At 33.4% G+C, this 22,467-nt stretch overlaps 1 protein-coding gene across 5 annotated transcripts; it reads left to right on the top strand.

Moving 5' to 3' along the window:
• The first annotated feature begins 242 nt into the window (after nucleotides 1-242).
• On the top strand, nucleotides 243-19,346 carry LOC25486850 (callose synthase 2). 5 transcript variants are annotated; one of them, XM_013608671.3, is made up of 44 exons: nucleotides 287-390; nucleotides 586-653; nucleotides 1,019-1,245; nucleotides 1,968-2,068; nucleotides 2,317-2,435; nucleotides 2,594-2,687; nucleotides 2,800-2,910; nucleotides 3,258-3,374; nucleotides 3,447-3,539; nucleotides 3,656-3,747; nucleotides 3,894-4,020; nucleotides 4,197-4,334; nucleotides 4,425-4,501; nucleotides 4,592-4,691; nucleotides 5,287-5,409; nucleotides 5,510-5,627; nucleotides 5,817-6,151; nucleotides 6,434-6,486; nucleotides 6,577-6,637; nucleotides 6,914-6,995; nucleotides 7,077-7,126; nucleotides 7,216-7,302; nucleotides 8,016-8,153; nucleotides 8,794-8,888; nucleotides 9,323-9,407; nucleotides 9,503-9,663; nucleotides 9,968-10,091; nucleotides 10,171-10,268; nucleotides 10,359-10,488; nucleotides 10,601-10,752; nucleotides 13,139-13,248; nucleotides 13,390-13,509; nucleotides 13,635-13,703; nucleotides 13,787-13,976; nucleotides 14,062-14,218; nucleotides 15,000-15,119; nucleotides 15,538-15,656; nucleotides 15,752-15,835; nucleotides 16,224-16,336; nucleotides 16,431-16,660; nucleotides 16,736-17,533; nucleotides 17,641-17,691; nucleotides 17,819-18,004; nucleotides 18,679-18,921. In XM_013608671.3, the coding sequence occupies exons 3-44, from the start codon at nucleotides 1,059-1,061 to the stop codon at nucleotides 18,919-18,921; spliced, it is 5,838 nt and encodes a 1,945-aa protein (XP_013464125.1). In that variant the 5' UTR covers nucleotides 287-390; nucleotides 586-653; nucleotides 1,019-1,058. The 5 variants fall into 5 exon arrangements, with proteins under 5 accessions (XP_024631533.1, XP_013464125.1, XP_024631535.1 ...); XM_024775767.2 differs by having other exon boundaries at nucleotides 586-666; XM_024775765.2 differs by lacking the exon at nucleotides 586-653 and having other exon boundaries at nucleotides 243-390; nucleotides 18,679-19,346.
• Nucleotides 19,347-22,467: the final 3,121 nt, after the last annotated feature.

The following is a 22,467-nucleotide window of genomic DNA, read 5'->3' as shown; positions in this document are numbered from 1 at the left end:
AACGCAAAAGATAATACTCTTTTTAGAATGAAATATAAGTAAAAATTAATTCAAAAATTGAAATGTATTTGATATATTAGTTTATATTTAATTTTTTAATTTAATTATTTAAAAAAATTCAATTTTTTAATTAATATCTCTGTCTATAAAATGTTTCTTTGTGAAGAGGAAAACTACAAGAGCCTCATGCAATTTGCCACATGTTATTATCTAATTGGAGCAGAAACTTTACCCGCTTAAAAAACATTGATTTATAAGCATTAATGCACATGATTCAAGGCAAAGAATCTTCACTTTCTTCACAGTTTCATCTTATAGAGAGAGATAGACAAATCACACTCTCACTATTCACAACAACCATCACTGTTCCATTTTCTTATACAACACCTTGTAAGATTCATCTATTTTTTTTTTCTCTTCATTTTTTCTTTCACTTTCTTATAAAGTATATTTTTTTCTTCTTTTTTTATTTACACTTGACTTTTGAAGACCCCTTTTGATTTTATTTAATAAAGTAGTGAACTTGATCCATACCCTTATCTTGATTCACATAAAAATTGAACCTTTTTGCTGTTTTGCTTAAAGGGTTGCTTAGTAAGAGTGAAGAATTCAAGATATTTTATCGCTTGATTCATCTGCTTTTTAATTCAGATGTAAGCTTTTGAGGTTTGTTTGAACTAAAAGCGCTTTTTTTAAGCTCAATTTAGGGGTTTCTTTCATATTTTAGGGTTTTTATTGAATCAGGGTTTTGGAGAATTTGAGAATTTTCATTGTTTATTTTTTGAATCAGTGAATTTTCATTGTTAAGCATAGTACAACCACACTCAATTTTGCATCTTATGCTCATTTTTCTGTTTGGTTGATCTAATCTTAATCTTAATCTTAGTGGATTTTTGAGCTCTAATTGAGTTGAATAAATTAGTTTTAAGTGTTCCTATAATTGTCATATTATGATTTTATTTAATATATTTGATTTTATTTTAATATTTTTGTTCTTGATTTGTTGGTGTTGTAACAGGAAGAAGTGATATAGGCTGTTGATTGGAGGGTTCAAGAAGATGTCTTATAGAAGGGGGTCTGAGCAGCAACCGCAGAGGCGGATACTGCGGACTCAGACTGCTGGAAATTTAGGAGCAGACCCGATTTTGGACAGTGAAGTCGTGCCATCTTCATTGGTTGAGATCGCACCTATTCTCCGTGTTGCTAATGAAGTCGAAGCAAGCAATAAAAGAGTTGCTTATCTCTGTGAGTTCATGTTTATAGCCTCTTTAAATATATAAATATAAATGCAAGGGTGAATTCTTTTTCCATTTGGATGTTCAAAATTCAAAGTCTATTATTGTTTAGAAGCTTTTGCTTTTAGAAGAATTGACATTATGTCACTAAAAATGTGATTTTAAGTTCTCATTGATTGGAAAAGTTGCTGAAGATTGTACTGAAAATGACTTTGTCTGGTATTTAATAGAGTTTTGGCTGGAAAATTTCTTGGTTTGTTGTCTTAACCGTAACTGTACTTGAATGCTACATTTTATTTGAAAAGATGCTCATAGTTATGAGCACAATGCGTTTTTCTTAATTTGTTAATTTTTTTTTGTTTCTTAAAAAAAAAATTGTAATGTATGAAGTTCTGGTTAATAGAGAATGAATTTGTGTTCTACCAAAAAAAAATGAATTTCTTGCATGTGTTTCATAATTTTTTTCCTTTAATTAGCTAGATCATAAGGTGGCAGCTCTTTAGGGAGCTTTAAAGTTGGTAACTCTATGTAATCACTATATGTTTACTTATTTTGGATCTGAAACCACTCTGATGAACGTTGTAACTTTCATCTTTTAATATTTTACTTCAATACTTTTCTTCTTTTGGTTATTCTATTTGGATATTATGTTAGCCTCATAATATGATAAATGCTTTACGAACTTTGATCTATGTATTCTTTGTCTAATGCACTCGGCTGGTTTGTAATTAGGTCGGTTTTATGCCTTTGAAAAAGCTCATAGACTAGATCCCACATCTAGTGGGCGTGGTGTTCGACAATTCAAAACAGCTCTTCTTCAACGTTTAGAAAGAGTAAACTTCTTATTTTATTTGTTTACAATTTCAACATTTGTTTTAGTTCTCATAAATTTTCAATCTTTTTAAGGTATTTCCCTTGCATTTGTTTTTCTGAATATTAATGGCTTCTTAACTGTTCTCTAATTTGAGTAAGTACCAACAAAAGGAGAAAGAACAAATACTTACCATGTTATTATATCATAGATTGGAATGTCTTTCTTTGGAAATCTGAATTTTTGGAAGTATTTTCCCATTCTTTGCAGGAGAATGACACCACTTTGGAGGGAAGAGCGAAGAGTGATGCTCGCGAAATGCAGAGCTTTTATCGACATTACTACCGAAAGTATATTGAAGCTTTACAAAATGCTGCTGATAAGGACCGGTGAGTTTATTATAATCTAAGTCAATCAATAATTTGGTCATTGACTCGACTTTAGCTCAGACATTATCTGTTAACTGTCCTAATTTCTGTTAATATGATTTGTATATTTTATCCATAAAAAAGGAAATACCGGCATTAACTTCATATGTTTTTCCCAGTGCCCAGCTCACAAAAGCATATCAAACTGCTGCTGTTTTATTTGAGGTTTTGAAAGCAGTTAATCAAACAGAAGCTGTAGAAGTATCTGATGAGGTAAAATAAGTGTCATGCTACTTCAACTTTCTATTAGTAACTGAATGGAGTATACAAATAACTAGAATAATATTAAAAATCTTATTTTTAACATTCCCATATTTTGTTGTAGATCTTGGAAGTTCATACAAGGGTTGAAGAAAAGAAGCAATTGTATGCACCCTATAATATTTTGCCCCTTGATCCAGAGAGTGGGAAAGAGGCTATAATGAGATATCCCGAGGTTTGTTCTCTTTTACTATGTTTTGATCCTATTTTCATTTAAGCTACCACCTTTGTCCCTCTCCAAAAAAAAGTTACTACCTCTGTCTCTTAATATAGGACCCCATTGACTGAATCACTGAGCTTAAAAAAGTTGGTAGTAGCATTGAATTTGTTGAAAGTTGGTACTCCTTGTTTTAAAAGTTTAGTCTTCAGGAGAGAGAATTAGTTTATATTTTTAGTATTTGTTACAGGTTGCAAAGTCTGGCATCAACTTATCATTACAACTTTTATCTGATAAAATAACTTATGTTAGAATTGCTTCCACAGTGTTGACTAGATTGCCTATATTTATTTATCTATTTACAGATTCAAGCTGCTTGCTCTGCACTGCGTAATACTAGGGGTTTGCCATGGCCGACGAATCACAGTAACAAAATTAATCAAGACATTCTGGATTGGCTTCAGCTGATGTTTGGTTTCCAGGTTCGGATTGATTTATAGCCACCATTTGGTTTTTATATTTCATTCTGAGATTATCTCCTTGTATCTACGCAGAAGGATAATGTGGAAAATCAAAGGGAGCATCTGATTCTTTTGCTTGCAAATGTACACATAAGACAATTTCCAAAACATGATCAACAACCCAAGGTTATTATTATTATCATTATTTTTTATTTTTTTTTGGTGAATGAGCTTTGACCCTTATTTCTGATTTAGACAGAGTAAATATATTGTTTCTTACAATCTGCATTTTTCCTATTTAGTTGGATGACCGTGCTTTAAATGAAGTGATGAAGAAACTCTTTAGAAGCTACAAAAAGTGGTGCAAGTATTTGGGTCGCAAAAGTAGCCTTTGGTGAGAGTTGCATGTCTTACTATAGTAATTACGTCAAATGCTTGTTTTGTGAAGTATTGAGTTGAAATTTATAGTTAGGCATATGTGGCTACTTAAAGAATTTGTAATACGCTCTTTTAAGTTTGTTCTTTTATGATGATATTTAGGTTGCCAACTATTCAGCAGGAAATGCAACAGCGCAAATTGTTATACATGGGTCTATATCTTCTTATATGGGGAGAAGCTGCAAATTTGAGATTTATGCCAGAATGCCTTTGTTATATCTACCATCATGTAAGTATTATATATTTTAAATGATTCATACAAACTCTTAGTTTTGGTATTTTCTACACACTCTACGTAAGATATTTTTGATTACTTGCCATGTATGTCGTGCACTTGCATGTCTTCTCTGTAAATGTAAAATATGCTAACTGAATCTAAGCATCATTTTATCTTTACCTACCTAGATGGCATTTGAGTTGTATGGGATGTTAGCTGGTAATGTTAGTCCACTGACGGGTGAACCTGTAAAGCCTGCCTATGGTGGTGAAAAGGAGGCATTTCTGATGAAAGTAATAAAACCAATATATGATACAATATACAAGGTGTGCTTCTTTATTTATGAGCTGAAGAACTGTTTTAATTTTCTTTCAACATTTTGCTTTCTATTAATAACATTTTTTTTTGTATTGCAGGAAACTTTAAGGAGCAAAGGAGGAAAAGCAAAGCATTCTCATTGGAGAAACTATGACGATTTGAACGAATTTTTTTGGTATTTTATGCTTCTTTTCGATCTGCCTAATTTCCTTTATAATTTTTTTTTTATCATTAAAGAGATTATAAATTCATTTCCAATTTGTAGGTCAGTTGATTGTTTCCGCCTAGGTTGGCCTATGCGTATTAATTCTGAGTTCTTCTCCGTGCCTTTGCCTCAATCGCAGCGTGGAAATAGCAAAGAAGAGGTATGACATTTCTTATTAACAAATGACTGGAAATATAACTTAAAGGAAAACAGTAAAGGATACCAACCCTAAGAGCATTGTATATTTATATGAAAAAAAAATGATCTACGCCAGTGAAAACTCTTCTATACTCTTTTCACAGCATTGCTCCCAGCTCATACAGGGTTTGACATATATTAATGAACTTTCTTAATATGAAGAAATAATGTGTACTGTTGAAATTACAAGAATTTAGATATAGAGGGTGGAAAAAGAGGATAAAATCTAACTACTGTGAAATTGATGTTTACTTGGTACTGTTATTGCGGTGTTTACTTTTTTGTTTATTGACAGGGTTTCAGTCTGGTACTTATATTTAACGCTTGAACCTCATATATGCGACCTTCGTATATAGTTGAGTTGTTTTCCACCATATGTTTTTCATTGAAAGTGCTAACGACAACTCATATTCATGATCACGTTTATTACTTACATGTATTGTAATTATTTCCTTCTGAAATTTTTTTGTTCAATCCAAAGTTTGTCTTCAATATGAATGAAGCAATACCTCTCCATGATATTTCCCTAACAAATTGCGATTGGTTTTGGAAAACAGGAAAGCAAATCTTATGACGACGAACGGTGGATGGGAAAAGTTGACTTTGTTGAGATCCGCTCATTTTGGCATGTATTTAGAAGTTTTGACAGAATGTGGAGCTTTTATTTACTATGTTTACAGGTAATAGTTCTTGTTTTGGTTTTTGATTCACATTCTCTACTAACTTCATCCTGCATCAATTCTATTCAATAAATTGGACTGATTATGCTTTCTAATTAAGGCAATGGTGATCATTGCTTGGAATGACTCTGGAAGTTTAAGCAACATATTTGATGGTGATGTTTTCAAGAAAGTTCTCAGCATCTTCATTACTGCTGCAATATTGAAGCTTGCACAAGGTAAGATAAAACCAACACCTGTCTATTTTGCATGTGTGTGTCTTCTGCACTTAAGAAACAGAAAAAAAGCACCATACAACTCAATTTACTGCATCAAGATATGTGCCTTGATTTCCACTTTTAGTTTCTCATTTTTGCTGAAAAATATGTTGTTACTACTTGATTAAGATACCTTTTATACTTTTCCAGCCCTTCTTGACATAGTCCTGAGTTGGAAAGCAAGGAATGTCATGTCGCTTCATGTCAAGCTACGATATATATTTAAAGCTATTTCAGGTGCAGCGTGGGTTGTAATTTTACCGGTCACTTACGCTTTTAGTTGGAAAAATCCATCTGGTTTTGGACAAACCATAAAGAATTGGTTTGGCAATGGTTCAGGCTCTCCTTCTATCTTCATTTTGGCTGTTTTCATCTATTTATCTCCAAACATTCTCTCTGCAATTTTATTTCTCTTTCCATTCATTCGCCGCTATCTTGAGAGATCAAACTATGGCCCTGTGAAGCTCATGATGTGGTGGTCCCAGGTAAGCTGATCCATATTTGGTCTGTGAATTTTATATTTCTGTATTTTATAATGATAAAAGTTCTTTCTTATTAACCAACAATTTTTTTATCATCTTTAAGAAATACTTGCAAGAAATAGAATTTTTTTCGTTTTTCTTTAAAGTTTTTTTTTTTTTTGAAGAATTTTTAAAGATTATTAGAAACTATTGGTGTAGCGGTTTAAAAAATATATATTTAGTTTTGATTGTTTATTTTTTTAAAAATATTGTTTATCTCATGCTTCTTTTTTCATCAATTTGCAGCCTCGGCTCTTTGTTGGAAGAGGAATGCAAGAGGGTCAACTTCAATTGTTCAAGTAAGAGAATCAAGTTAATTTCTTGAATCATCAGTAATCATATTCACTGGTCATCTTCGTCTGTAAAATGGATTTGTCTTGATTTTCTAGGTACTCTACGTTTTGGGTTCTCCTAATTATATCTAAATTAGCATTCAGTTACTACCTTGAGGTAAATATCTGATCCAGAAATATATCATTTTATTCACTGGTCATCGCCTACTGTAGAATGATTAGAAAATAAGTGTCTATATCAATATTAGTATGTGCATATGTGTGTATGATTTAGAAATATATATGCGTGCTTGTTTCTCTGAGCTTCTAAATGATCCAGGGGCTCATAAATTTAGAACTGTAGTTCTATAATTACAAAGATGCAGAGCATTTATATGGTGTCTAGTATTCATTTGTTTGTTAATTCATACACTACGTTTTCTATAAACTGCAGATTAAGCCTCTTGTAGGCCCAACAAAAGCCATCATGCAGGCCCATGTGTCAGTTTATAGTTGGCATGAGTTCTTCCCTCATGGTAAAAACATTGTGAATAATTGAAAATGAATTTAGTTCATTTATGGGATCCTTCCTGATATCATGTTATTACTATGTGCAGCCAAAAACAATATTGGTGTAGTTATTGCTATATGGGCTCCTATCATGCTTGTAAGTCTATCTTTCTGTAGCATACCTTACTAATCATATTGAAGCCATTTTTATCTAGTTGTGATAATCAATCAGATACTCCTGTGCAGGTCTACTTTATGGATACACAGATTTGGTATGCCATTTTCGCTACATTTGTAGGAGGCATATACGGTGCATTTCGTCGTTTGGGAGAGGTTTGTCTATTGTGTGTTGTTGTCGAACAGTCCTTGTAGTTTGGAAACTTTTGCATTCTCCATTATTGTATATTCTCTCTGTGCTGTCGTATTTTGTTCATTATTTTACAAATTGAATCTTACTATCCTTTCCTTAGTGACACTACCTATTTTGTGAAGACTTAAAGTGATGTTTTATTTCTTGTTCTAGTGTTAAATTTTCCTTCAATTTTAAAATGTAATGATATTTCACAATAAATCTGTTTATTATACACTGTCGAAATAGGAATTTTCTTGACATAACTTATGCCAATATAGATAGTTGTGTTCTATCTAATTTATCATCAACATTTTTAAACTTTCCTATTTAATTTGAATCTTTCCCCTGCTAGTTATGAGTATGGCTTGATCGCTGGCTAGCACTAAATCTGTTTTGGCAAATACGGCTGTGTTGTGACAGATGAGATAAGAAAACCTAAATTCAATATAGAATCTTTTAAGTAGAACCTTAAAGTAACTGTTCTATTAGAAGTTAAGATATTATCAAGTTAATGTTCAATTTTGAATTCATTTCTCATTTACTTATGTTATTTCTGTTGTACCTATATGCTACTGAGTCACAAACTTGTTATTTAAAATAAGCTAATGGAAGTCATCTGGGTTTTTATTGCTGAAGTGGCTGCAGATCTATGGATCTTATCATACTTAAGTCATTGTTTTCATTATAATTTCAGATTCGGACATTGGAGTTGCTAAGGACTCGCTTTGATTCGATTCCGGGTGCATTTAATGCTCGCTTGATTCCCTTGGATCAGACGGAGAAGAAAAAGAAAAAGGGACTGAAGGCTACTTTTTCTCGTAGATTTGACCAGGTTTTGAAACTTTTCTTTATTATTAAAATCAGTATATGAATAAGCTTTAGCTTTAGTTTAATTGCTTTACTTTGTAATGATAGTTCCTCTTAGAATTTGGATTGGACCTTAACTCAACCTTACAAAACTGACTTGTAAGATGAGGGTTGCCTTCCACCTATAATCACTTTTGTTAGGCCATATCACATCTAATTTAGGACTCTCAACACTAGTGTAAGGTATCCTCTCCTATGGTGCCTAGTTGTATTAGTCTCTCGTCTATGAGGTGAGAGAATACAGGAAAGGGATTTGGCTTCATCACAAAATAAATAAGTATTTGCAATAAGATTAATGTGATATGTTAAGAATTAATTTGAAGACCTTGGAATGTTCACATTAATGATTTCCTATGCTTTGCAATCATCAATATTGCTTAGATTAAAGTCTCCCATCAATTATGGAGGGACTCCCAACACATTTGATGTTTGGCGTTGATCATTATTTTTCAACGGTCCTTGATAAACATGCCTGTTTTTCTCTCTGATCATTTTCTTTTGTTGTTCACTCTGTTGATATATTTTCTGATTGCACTTTTTTTCCTTTTTAATGTATACTTCATTTGTCAACATATATTAACTTCTAAGAGAGTCGGTTGTTTCAGGTCTCCACCAATAAAGATATGGAAGCTGCAAGATTTGCACAACTATGGAACAAAATAATTACTAGCTTGAGGGAGGAGGATCTAATTGATAACAGGTAGTTAAATTTATTTTTTGAATGGAAGATTTTAGTAGTTAGATTAGTTTTTTCTCCTTCGTCCGGGTTTGAACCCAGGACCTCCAACTCTTTATCCCTTGGCTCAAACCAGTTGAGCTACCCAACCCCCCCTGATAACAGGTAGTTAGTACTATGACTGAACTGTTCTTAATAGGGAAATGCTAACTTGTGCCCTTAAGGCACAAGTTTAGAAGCTAAATGTAGAAATATAATTTTGGAAATCGTGCATTCAATGTCTCTGAAAGTTTAAAAACTTATTTTTCCAATACAAAACTTATGTTTTAATTCTTTTTTTAGATTAGCATGACCCTTCTAAATATTGTAATTCTTTGTCCAATGTCCACAGAGAACCGTAAATAATTAAAATATTGAGATTTTGTTGCTAAGAAATCTGACTGCAATGGAATATTTAGGGAAATGGACCTCATGCTTGTACCCTATATGGCTGATCTTTCGCTGAACCTCATTCAGTGGCCTCCTTTCTTACTTGCCAGCAAGGTCCATCTATTTCTTCTGTTCAATTGTTTTGAGTTTGTATAAGAATAATCAATATCTTGCTCAAATTTATTCATATCTTTGGATTTGTTATGCAGATCCCAATAGCAGTGTCTATGGCCAAAGACAGTTTCGGGAAAGGTCAGGAGCTGGAAAAAAGGTTGTCAAGGGACAAGTACATGAAATCTGCTGTTCAAGAATGCTATACTTCTTTTAGAAATATTATTAACTTCTTGGTTCTTGGAGAACGGGAGAAAATGTAAGTTCATGTTTAGTGAGATACTACACTGGACTCAAATACAAGCAAAATGTAGTTATATTTGGTAGCCCAAAATATAGGCAAAATCTAAACACTTCACCCTTTTTATTGCTATTATTCTCAAAATGTCCTTCAATAAAACAAGTTCTCATACAAAATTAAATGAAAAGAACGAGTAGTTTAGGAAATGCAATTATTTCTTAATCTGTGTGCGATTATTTTTTTGTTGCTTAGTATACATCAAAAGATAAGTTTGGTGTATTTCAGATACTGACATTAGTATGTTATTGTTTCATGAACTCAGAGTTATGCAGAATATTTTTCAAAGAGTTGACGAGCTCATTGAAAGAGGAGATCTGCTGAAGGATCTGGATCTTAGTGCTCTCCCTGATCTATATGATCGTTTTGTTAAACTGATTGAATGTTTGGTAATTTTTGTCTTGACGTAAATATTACATTGTGTTCAATCAAATTTGAAGTTTAACCCAATTTGTTTTGTTTTATCAGTTGAAAAACAATCAGGAGGTTAAGGATCAAATTGTGATTCTCTTGCTTGACATGCTAGAGATTGTGACCAGAGACATAATGGATGGAGATGTTGAGGGGTAAGTCCACTGTGATTTTGATTGCCTCGCTATTTTGATTAGTTGTGATGATCATTTTGGACTCATAACTCATTGTCATTTGCTTGTTAGTTTGCAAGATTCAAGCCATGGTGGGGCTTTGAGAAAAGATGAAAGGATGACGCCCCTTGATCAACAATATCAGTTTCTTGGTAGACTTCAGTTTCCTGTCACAACAGATACTGAAGCTTGGTCAGAGAAAGTAAGTTTTAGACTTAAAGGTGTTTTTATGTCTGTGTTATTTTGTTACTATTTTGTATTTATATAAGATGATATATTTTTTTCGCTTAATTTATTTCATTTGATCTTCACAGTTAAAAAGACTTCAATTACTGCTTACTGTCAAGGAGTCTGCTATGGATGTACCATCCAACTTGGATGCTAAGAGGCGTATAACTTTCTTCAGCAATTCATTGTTTATGAATATGCCGTCTGCTCCTAAAGTTCGAAATATGCTGTCCTTCTCGTAAGCCTGAATCATTTTATTTGCCTTCACCTATTTGAACATCAACTTGTGACACCGGCACACTCTCCAACACACTTTTTATAACATGCTCATAGGTCTTATTGTCTTAATGGGCAAGGGTGTTTGAAAAAAATGTCGAAGTGTTGATGCTAATAATTTCAAATATTGTTTATGAAGGGTATTGATCTAGCTAGGTCATTTCTTGATGCTTAGAGTTAGCTTCAAAGCTCACACTTTTCTTCATATAATCTTACTTGAGGAGATTTTTAATGAAAATTCAATTTGAAAACAAATCTTCAAAATTGCACAATCATTCATACCTAAACTCTTCACAAGCATTGCATTATTTCATATTATATTGTAGTTCAAACATCACGTGAACAAATTGAAATATATGATAAAATTAACAGTAAAATAAAGTAATCCACTTTAACTATTAATTTTTTTCCGTTGTAAATTTAATATTGTCCGCATAATCTGCTAGATCTACATCCAGTAATTAATAATAGTATTTACTTTCTTTTGTTTTTGAAATACTTGATAGTGTTAGCTCAATAGTCCACAAAAGTGCAATTAGTGTGGTGTACAATTTCTGTTCAAGTTTGAGATTTTATCATTATTTTGGAAAATGTGAAAGTAGTGGTATATAATTCATCCTTTAAAAATTTTTAAACTAAAGTGAGAAGAAGTCTGTATCACCCATTTATTAAGTTTTTATATTGGGCCTAACTTTTCCTTAAAAAACCGGCTTGTAAGGTTAGATGCGCCAATATTTATAAACTCTAGTTAGACCTCATCTTAAATCTATGTGGGTCTTGGTTTTTCCAATACACGCCACATCCATCATTATTGGATTTGGTGTGTAGATATAAATGATGAGTGTCCCGAATCCATGGACTCTGATACCATATTATACACCAACTGTATATATGCACACAGACACACACACATTGAGTTACCAACGAATCTAAGAAAGTTAAACCCTACATGCCTCCCCTCAACTGGCCAAAAAAAGAAATGGAGACAAATTACAAGCAAAGGAAAGATTTGCCAGCAGTTCAAAATTTAATATATCCCCATATGTTAGTAAAGGCTACCAATGAAACAGTACAGAGGCAGAAACTACAAAAACAAAAGACCACAAAGCGCAGTTGGAGGAAGTCTTTTGATCTGAAAGGTGCTCTTCCTAGCAATAAAAAGTCTCTTAATAAAAAGTCATTTATACTAAATTTTGAACCGCCAGCAAATCATTCCTTTGTTTGTAATTTGTCTCTATTTTTTGGGCCAGTTGAGGGGAGGTGTGTAGGGTTTAACTTTCTAAGATTCGTTGATAACTCAATGTATGTGTGTGTGCATGCATACATGTAGATGGTGTATAATATGGTATCAAAGTCTATCCACTCGGGCCACCCAACATTTATATCCACACCAAGCCCAATAGTGCTGGGTGTGAGGAGTGCTTGAAAAAACGAAGTTCCACAGATTAAAGACGAGGCCCCTAGAGTTCATAAAGAGAGGTAAACCTTACCTTACAAGCCGGTTTTGTAAGTGTTGATATTTGTAAATATAGTGTAGAATATTCTAGAATAGCATATTCTGTTGTAATTAAATGTCTTTGTTGTATTCTTGCGTATATAATAAAATCTCTGTGCTGCGGCCTAGACACGTTCAATCATATATCTCATTTTCTCTTGTATTCAACATGTTATCCAGATCCTTTTGAGACGCAACCCTAAACCGTGATTGACCGGTGGACCAGTCCTCCGGTGAGATTTTTTTCCGGCCAACCATGTTTCACTCCGGTTTGCCCCTCCTCCCCTGCCGGGACACTTTTTGGCATCTAGTTTCATCACTTTCTGTCACAAATCATCACTGTCACCGCCCATTCAGGCAACCTTTTTGGAGACTGACCACACCATTTGAATCGGAATCCCCAATCTGGTCAGTCCCTGAACGCGCCGCCCTAGATACGCTTTCACGTGCCCACACGTGCCACCTTTCTCTCCAGCGCTCAAACCCACGTGCCGCTGCTTGCAACCGCGCGTGAGAGCGCGTTCTGCCTTCGTTTTGGCCACTGTATCGTTGCCTTTATAATATAATCTCCGCGGTGCGGCCTGGACACGCGGTTCAAGCATGTGTCTCTCATTTCTCTGGTATTCAACAGTAATAAAAACTTAATAGCTCTGATACCATATTAAGTTTTTATGTTGGGTCTTACTCATCCTTACAAAACCGGGTTGTAAGGTGGGGTGTGCCTCTTTATTAACTATAGTCAGGCCTCATCTTCGATCTATGTGGGACTTGATTTTTCCAATACGATTATACATGTACTATACAAAATTTCCATCTAAAGCATTGTAGTGACATTATATATCTTTGTTTGCAGTGTCTTGACGCCATACTTTGATGAGCCGGTTCTTTTCTCACGAGACCATCTGGGAGAGCGAAATGAAGATGGAGTCTCGATCCTCTTTTACTTGCAAAAGATATTTCCAGGTTTCTGCATTTCCTCTAGATATATTTGCAAAAGCACTGCTTGACCTAAACAAGCTTTAGTTTTTATTTTTAAGAGTCCAAGAGTGGTTATTATATGTATAACTACACTCTTGCTTCTGATCTGATCATGAATTTCTCTAGATGAATGGAAAAACTTCCTTGAACGTTTTGATTGTAAGAGTGAAGAGGAACTCAAAGAAGAGTTAGACGAAGAACTCCGTTTATGGGCATCATACAGAGGCCAAACATTGACCAAAACTGGTACAAATTGCTTCCTTGCCCTTTGACAATATTCCTACATGTTAGATATGTAATTTTATGTTATATTTTGCATTGTATAATTACGGGTGTCTTCTGCATTTTCACTTAATTCTCACAAAATGAAGTCCGAGGAATGATGTATTTCCGACAAGCATTGGAACTACAGGCTTTTCTTGATATGGCGAAGGATGAAGGTACGTGGAGAAATATTCGTTGAAGGAGGGTGGGGGGGCATTACCTTATTTTACAACTTAACTTATTTTCATTTCATAAACAGAATTAATGAAAGGTTACAAGGCGGCAGAACTAGAGAGTAAGGAAAATCCAACCAGTGAGCGGTCGTTGTGGACACAGTGTCAATCATTAGCCGACATGAAGTTCACATATGTAGTGTCATGTCAACAATATAGTATTCACAAGCGATCTGGTGATCCTAGGGCCAAAGAAATTTTAAAGCTCATGACTAAGTAAGTCTCTCAAGTTAACCTTGTTATTTGTTATTGATTATGCAAACACTATCCTGTTACATTTGGTACTAATGTACAATTGCAGGTATCCATCTCTCCGAGTTGCTTATATTGATGAGGTTGAAGAGCCTAGCAAAGATTCTTCCCGAAAGATAGACAAGGTTTATTATTCAGCACTAACCAAAGCTGCTTTACCAACCAAATCAATTGATTCATCTGAAGCAGTTCAAAGTTTAGATCAGGTATTGTCCTAAAGACCATTCCTGAAATTATGATTAATGAAGTCAATAAATTGCAAGTGATGAAAATTATGCATATAATTATACATTAAAACCGAATAAACCATCAATTTAGTCCCTAAAGTATATAAAAATAATTAGTCCCTACAGTATATGCAATCTGTCAATTTACTCTAAAGTATTTGAGACCCTAAAGTATCTTAATATCAGGGGCTAAGTTATACATTAAAACCAAATAAACCATCAATTAGTCCTTAAAAGTTTCTATCTCTCCCTAATTTAGTCCCGAAGTATATGCAATCCGTCATTTAGTCTCTAAAGTATCTGAAACCCTAAAGTATCTTAATATCAGGGACTAAATTGATGGATTTTATATACTTCATGGATGATTTATTATATTTTATATACTTTAGGGACTACATAGGAGAGAGAGTGATAATTTAGAGACTAAATTGATGGTTTATTCCATTAAAACCTACTTTTTAAATCTTTGGTACTAAATAAAAGATCCAAATTGATGGAGACACACAAATGAGTGTATGCAATTTCATCAACATAATCATCTGGCTTCATAAACCGTCTGAGCATATTTCCTGTTAAGAGGAAAAATATAATCAGAAGTAGTTTTTTCTCTAGTTTTTTAATTAATTATTATGGAAAATGATCAAACATATTCTTGATGGTCACATATTTTTCTTAAATTTATTTTTTATTGCAGTAACGAAAATGAAATAATCAAATTAGGCGATGATTTCCAATTTGTCATATGGTTATTTTGGTGTAGGTAATTTACAGAATAAAGCTTCCCGGGCCTGCAATATTAGGTGAGGGGAAGCCAGAAAATCAAAACCATGCCATCATTTTCACAAGAGGCGAAGGCTTGCAAACAATTGATATGAATCAGGTATTACATTATGGGTTTGTCTAACATGTGCAACATTGCACATGTTAAAACAACTAATAGTAGTAACTTTTTTTGGAAAACAATTATTTATTCAAAAGTTTTATACACCATCCAGTCACTTTTATAAGCAAAAATCTACATTTTAGATTCATTCAATTAATGATGTATATGGTCTTTATTATATACTACATACATCATTTAATGAATGAACCTAAAATATTGATTTTTGCTTATAATTGTGACCGGAGGGTGTATTTAATATCAAATGTACAAATTTCAATACAAAATTTCTATTTTAAACTTCTTAACATGTGCAAATTTGCACATGATAGAAAACCCTTACATTATTTATATATGGAAGAAAGAAGTGAAATCCAGCTTATGAAAAAATTACGATAGCTAAGCATTTGTGTAACAGGATAACTATATGGAAGAAGCTTTCAAAATGAGGAATTTGCTGCAAGAATTTCTTAAGAAACACGGTGGCCCCAGATATCCAACTATACTTGGACTCAGAGAGCATATTTTTACTGGCAGGTATGATCTATTGTATCAATTTCTGTGTTTTCTGATATAAGCTAAAATCTACAAGTAGACACTGTTAACTTTCATCTTCCTTATGTTTCTTGCAGTGTTTCATCGCTTGCATGGTTTATGTCCAATCAGGAAACCAGTTTTGTGACAATTGGACAGAGATTATTGGCTAACCCCTTGAAGTAAGTCTCTATTTTCTTTAACAACTGGATGCTCACAATGATGCCTGATGCAAAATTTTAACCAACACTCCTATTCATACTAATAATCTAGGTTTTAAGACAAATAGTTCAAGTCATCATAGTAATAGTACAATGACAATAATAATACAAGTATTTAGTTATTCATCAAACCAAATATGGCTAGTCATATCCCATGATCATCTTTTTTAGGTATTTTTCTAAAACATGAATATGTAAAATGAATAGAGTGATTGTGCAAGTGGACTGTTTTACTGATCCATTTCTCAGCGAGTTCTGTTTTTTGGTTTGAAACTTTCATCAATTTCTTCATCATAAAATAAGAGATGTTTTTGAAGTTCTTAGTAATACTTTTGTGCTTTTCATTCAGGGTGAGGTTCCATTATGGCCACCCAGATGTATTTGATAGGCTTTTCCACCTGACAAGAGGCGGTGTAAGCAAGGCTTCTAAGGTCGTCAACTTAAGCGAGGATATATTTGCAGGCATGTGCTTTATTATCTCTTTCTCTATGTGCATAACTCATTTCCATTTCTTTTATTAAAATATCATTAGCATACGTTTCTCCATGAGCTGCAGGTTTCAATTCTACTTTACGTGAAGGAAATGTCACTCATCATGAGTACATACAAGTTGGTAAAGGAAGGGACGTCGGTCTTAACCAGATATCAATGTTTGAAGCAAAGATTGCTAATGGGAATGGTGAGCAGACAATGAGTAGGGACATATACAGGCTTGGACACCGATTTGATTTCTTCCGAATGTTATCTGTTTATTTCACCACCATTGGCTTCTATTTCAGTACCCTGGTATACTTGGAACCTTCCTTACTAGTGGTATCTATGATTATGATCTGTTATACGTACTGACTTTGCTTTTAACAGCTGACAGTCCTCACAGTTTATGTATTCCTTTACGGCCGCCTCTATCTTTCCCTTAGTGGACTTGAAGAAGGGCTGAACAAACAAAGAGCTATTCGAGACAACAAAGCTCTTCAAGTAGCTCTTGCTTCTCAATCTGTTGTGCAAATCGGATTTTTGTTGGCCTTGCCTATGTTGATGGAGATTGGTTTGGAGAAGGGTTTTCGTGAGGCGTTTAGTGATTTTGTACTAATGCAAATACAGTTGGCTCCTGTATTTTTCACATTTTCTCTTGGAACGAAAACACACTATTATGGAAGGACATTGCTTCATGGAGGTGCGCAGTACAGAGGTACTGGTCGGGGTTTCGTGGTGTTCCATGCCAAGTTTGCTGATAATTATAGGCTCTATTCTCGGAGTCATTTTGTTAAAGGAATTGAACTGGTGATTCTTCTTGTGGTCTACCATATATTTGGCCATGCATACCGAGGAGTGGTTGCATATATTTTAATTACCATAACCATATGGTTCATGGCAGGGACATGGCTCTTTGCTCCTTTCCTTTTCAATCCATCGGGATTTGAGTGGCAGAAGATACTTGATGATTGGACAGATTGGCATAAGTGGATAAGCAACCGCGGAGGTATCGGTGTACCTCCTGAAAAAAGCTGGGAATCCTGGTGGGAAAAAGAGCATGAGCATCTTGAGCATTCCGGAATGCGTGGTATTGCTACTGAGATAATACTGGCACTCCGATTTTTCATATATCAATATGGACTTGTATATCACCTTTCAATCACCAGATCACATCAAAGTGTTTTGGTAAGTGTTTTTCTCATATAGCTCTCCTTAGGATTACTCCTTTGTCATTTGTTCATGACCCTATTAACCTGGATATGAATTTAACTACAGTTACTATCGGATTACAGGTTTATGGTATTTCATGGATGATAATCTTTCTAATATTGGGTTTAATGAAGGTGAGAATTCAAATCATGAAAATCTCCCTCCTTTTTTCTTCCATCTGTCACACATCATTTTATACTTGAGTTTGTATGGTTTCGGAATAAATTAGCCATTTCTATATTATCTGCTGCATTTTTGCAGGGTATATCTGTTGGCAGGCGCCGCCTCAGTGCAGACTTCCAGCTTGTATTTAGATTGATTGAGGGTTCTATTTTCATAACATTTCTTGCCACCCTCATAATATTAATAGCAGTCGCTAATATGACAATTAAGGACATAATAATCTGCATTCTTGCAGTCATGCCAACAGGCTGGGGAATGCTGCAGGTCAGTCATTTATTTTTCTTTTCTTGCATTCTCTTTATGTTGCATCTGTCTTCTATCATATCCTCTAAAAAGCAAAACCTGGTTTTACAAAACTCCGGTCATGCAGGGTCTAGATGGTTCTGATCCATCTCGGATCTTTTGAGCCTTACCTTGTATTACAAGAGTCGGATTTCATGACTTGAACTTGTGACATTTAGTCACACTGCAGAAATTAAAGTGATATCAAATAGTTCTAGTCTCAAGCAGTTCCCCTTCTCTAGCCTCTTTTCCAGGACACTTGTGAATAACAAACACTCACACACAACTAACGTAGTCTGGTCCAGTTTCAGACCAGTTCAGATCTCTCAAAGATTTGAGTTTGAATCCCGCTGCCGATGTGAGTGCCTCATTGGTGGATAATATGCTAGTATGTATGTCAGTGTTCACCGAGTCTTGAGGCTTTTCCTAACCCTCCTGGGACACAACTCACCTAAACTTTTCTTTGCCAAAAGAAAAGTTTAACGCAGGTGTTGATATACAAAGCTAATTTCAACTTACACGAGCAAGTGTTGATAAAAACTCATAGTTGCAATTTGGAAGATTATATTTATATTGTTATTTCTTGATTGATAAGTGCTTACTAAGAAGTTTGTAGCTCTCAACTAAGTTTCTTTTCTCTTGTTTATTTTGTAAAGATTGCACAAGCTTGTAAGCCACTCATCGCTAAAACTGGACTTTGGGGCTCGGTTCGAGCACTTGCCCGTGGATATGAAGTAATAATGGGCTTGCTACTCTTCACACCAGTAGCTTTCTTGGCATGGTTTCCATTTGTTTCAGAGTTTCAAACAAGAATGCTTTTCAACCAAGCTTTCAGTAGAGGTTTACAAATTTCTCGAATTCTTGGTGGACAGAAGAGGGATCGCACCAACAAAGAATGATTATAAACCAACGATCTATGTCCTGTTGTACATGAATTTTCAATTGGATCTACTATCATTATTAAAATTTCAGTCACATGTTGTCACATTATTAAAAGAGTTTGATTTCAAAGGCTATTGTTACCTTGATCAAATTCTATTTTTAAACGTGACATGCATGATTTGGATGATAGTGGAAGCTATTAGAATGTTTGTATATAAGTATATTTATATTAATCACACCAGCTTGTTTTGTAAATGCTGTTGTACAACTTATTCTTATGTGAGTATGTGATAATACATGCTTTAGTATCGATTAAAAGTTGGAAGTTTTGTTTAAGCACACCAAGGCTCTAATCTAATCTATGCTTTAGTCTCTGTGAGAAGCTTTGCCAACATTTTAATGTAGATAACTTTTTTGTATTAAATAAATTTCATTGTTTCAATTTTCCTACTTTAATATTTTCCCCTTTAGTATCAATTTTTTTAGTATAGGATTAAAAGAATTCCTTCTAGGAGGATTTGTGTAAATTTGAATGTTGGAGTTTAGCTAATCATGACATCAATTTGCTTTCGATCCCCTCTCCTACATTAGCTAAATTCCACCTCAACAACAACCTCAGTCGATGGTGACAACGTTGGTGTCATCAGGATCGCCGGAGTCATTGCATATGGTGACACGAGAAGCTATACCACCAAACTTTTTCGCACGGATTATAAATGATGTCGTGTTACGCGGTGCAAATGGGGCTGAGAGACGATCAACTTTGGGAAACCTCCTCTTTTGAGAAGTCTGCCTTAAGATCCGAAACTGACCTATCATATTTCATTCAAAGGATACCGTAGGCTTTAAAACTTCACAACAAAATTAGATGAAGAAAAAAAAAATTGGAATATTTAATAAAAGACCGAAAACAACAATTATTTGGAAATTGATGAAACTCTTAGAAAGAAAAAAGGTTTTAATTTTGTTGGGTTTGATAGTGAGGGAAAATTGGTGTTTGTGAACTTGTAACTGAGTTTGGTGATTATGTTATGATTCAAGACTATTTTGTTATGATAAAGTGTGACAAGAGAGAGTGAGATAAGATTTAAGGGTTCAAATTTGAGTTTGAATGAATTGAACGGTGGAGATTGGATTGTGTTAGAATTGGGTTCACAAGGTTTGTGCAAAGTAGAAATTGGATAATGTTCCGCACAATGCCATAACTCGGTTCATGTTGTTATGACTTTGCAAAAGGGTTGCCTTTGTGTTTTGTGTGTGTGTTTTTTCTTCTTCAATGGAAACAAGTGTTTGTGCTCGTTTTTTATGGGTATAAATAGATGAAAATGAGATCACAATTTCTTTCACAAGAAAAAATATTCAATGTATTTTGATTATATAGAATTCATTTATATTTAAATGTCCTATTCAATGTTTATCAAAATAAGTAGAAAACAACTGTATTGAGTGATTATTTGGTGATTCATTTATTTTTGACAGACCATTTTTCACTGTGTATAATGTTTTTGATAAAGTATTTGGTAAATTTATTCAATAAATAAAAAATTACCATGTATTGATTTTTATCTTTTTTTGGTCTTGTATTGATTTTTATCTTAAAATTATTAATAAATTCAATATGACTATTATCTTAAAATTCAGAACATCTATTTTTTTGGGACAAAAGAACATCTAGTTTTTTGAAATATTTAAAAATCAAATTTATTGGAAAATCATAATTTTGTCGAACATGTGCATTATTGCACATGTTAAAGTAACTAAAAGTGAAAACTTTTTATTGAAAAACAACAATTATTTATTAAAAAGATACATATTTATTATTAAATGAACAAGTTCCAATGCAAAATTAATTTTTTAATTTTTTTAACACATGCAAATTTGCACGTGATAGAAAAACCCTTATTATTATAATTTATCTAATTTTTCATGTTTTCTCGTATCAAACATTTATGTTACATTTTTGCGTTTTTTTCTCTCTCACATTCATTTTCTTATCATCATAATAGTAGTAATAAACTCTCTTCGACTTGAGAAACAAAACTTCAAAGTATCACAAAAAGAGAACAGAGATGACTTCTTGCTTCCCAACATTTTTAGCGTGAAAAATGATATTTGTATAATTATTTTGTGACAATTTTAATATAACTATATTTTTCATACTCACGTTATGTTTTTACTATCTCTTCTTTTTTTCTCTCTATTGTTTTTGACCAATAAAAAGAGAGAAAATAAAAGTTGTCACAAAAGTGTCACCTATTGATTGTACAAATATCTTTACACCATATGGTTTTTCAAGAAACTTGAACTCTAAGCTATCCTATAGATGATGTCTCTTCTTTTAATTGTTAGTAGATATCATGGAATAACATGACTCATATTTATAGGGCTAAGGATCAACGAACATCCCATCCACCATTTAAACACCTACTTATGTGGTATTGTCTTCGGTCACATTTATAAATAAAAACCAATTTTTTAGGTTTATTGAATGATTAATATATATGATCACATCTATAAATCAGATACATTAGTTATTCAATGAACATAAAAAATTACATTTTGCTTATAAATATGATCGAAGTAAGTATTTGTTTTTGTTGGATGAGTGACACAACAAATGACATATAAGTGTGTGTTAAATGAATTTAGATTAGAGGAGGTTAGGTAATTCAATTGATTTGAATTAAATGATAAGGAGTTGGAGGTCCAGGTTTTAGTCCTGACAAGAAAAAAAAAATTAATATAACAATTAACATACTAACATTTTACATTAAAAAAAACGAATTCGGATAAAATAGTGTCTATTTTTTTTTTGTCAAGTAATTCAGTGGCCAGAGAAATTCACCTTAAGTCTATTTATCGGAACTTGCATGAAAAAGAAAGTGAATACCACGTTCACATGCAATAAAATCGCTTTTCATATGCAACAAAAATACACATATTTTGTTGTTCCAAAATATAAACAAATCGTACACCAACCATTTCTTAATAGTTGTCACATTTGAAAAAAAAAAAAAAAGGAGTTGTCTAAAAATGTTCACTTCTAATTTTCCATGTAACTTGAATTACTTATTTTTTTATTCTACTATAGTAGGAAATATCAATGGTTAATAAGGCTACTAAATTCTAAGTATTAACCGTGGAGGAGGCAAATCAAGCATTAAATTTTTTGAATTTGGTCTCTCTTTTACTTCAAATGTCTTGTTGCCGGGTTGTGTTATTTTTTTCTTTCTTCTAGAGGCTTTTAGTTTGTTTCCAGCTATAACTATAGTAGTAGTCGCAATTTTACATAGCGGTTTCAAACCTCTCTTGTTGGCATTAAACTAACATGATTTATCAATATATCAAATTCCAGCCTAAGAGAGGTTTGTAACTGTTACACTCTGTAAAAAAAAAACCATGGTTAGTGTTAATTTGGAACCGCTATGGATAACTCACTAAGAAAGAATTCCCAAACTTAGATTTTGTGACTCCATATTTAGTTGGATAAGCAACAATTCCAAACTTTATGAGTAAATGAGACTGTGTGCTCCTTTAGCCACTCTCTTTTCTCATTTATACGA

Source organism: Medicago truncatula, chromosome 2, assembly GCF_003473485.1.
Source record: "Medicago truncatula cultivar Jemalong A17 chromosome 2, MtrunA17r5.0-ANR, whole genome shotgun sequence".
Classification (NCBI taxonomy): domain Eukaryota; kingdom Viridiplantae; phylum Streptophyta; class Magnoliopsida; order Fabales; family Fabaceae; genus Medicago; species Medicago truncatula.
This window is presented reverse-complemented; position numbering and strand designations above follow the sequence as displayed.

Coding starts and splice junctions, on each gene's coding strand:
- LOC25486850 (XM_024775765.2), top strand. CDS start 1,059: ATGTCTTATAGAAGGGGGTCTGAGCAGCAACCGCAGAGGCGGATACTG. Junction 2,911..3,257: donor CTATAATGAGATATCCCGAG/GTTTGTTCTCTT, acceptor ATCTATTTACAG/ATTCAAGCTGCTTGCTCTGC. Junction 3,748..3,893: donor GGTCGCAAAAGTAGCCTTTG/GTGAGAGTTGCA, acceptor GATGATATTTAG/GTTGCCAACTATTCAGCAGG.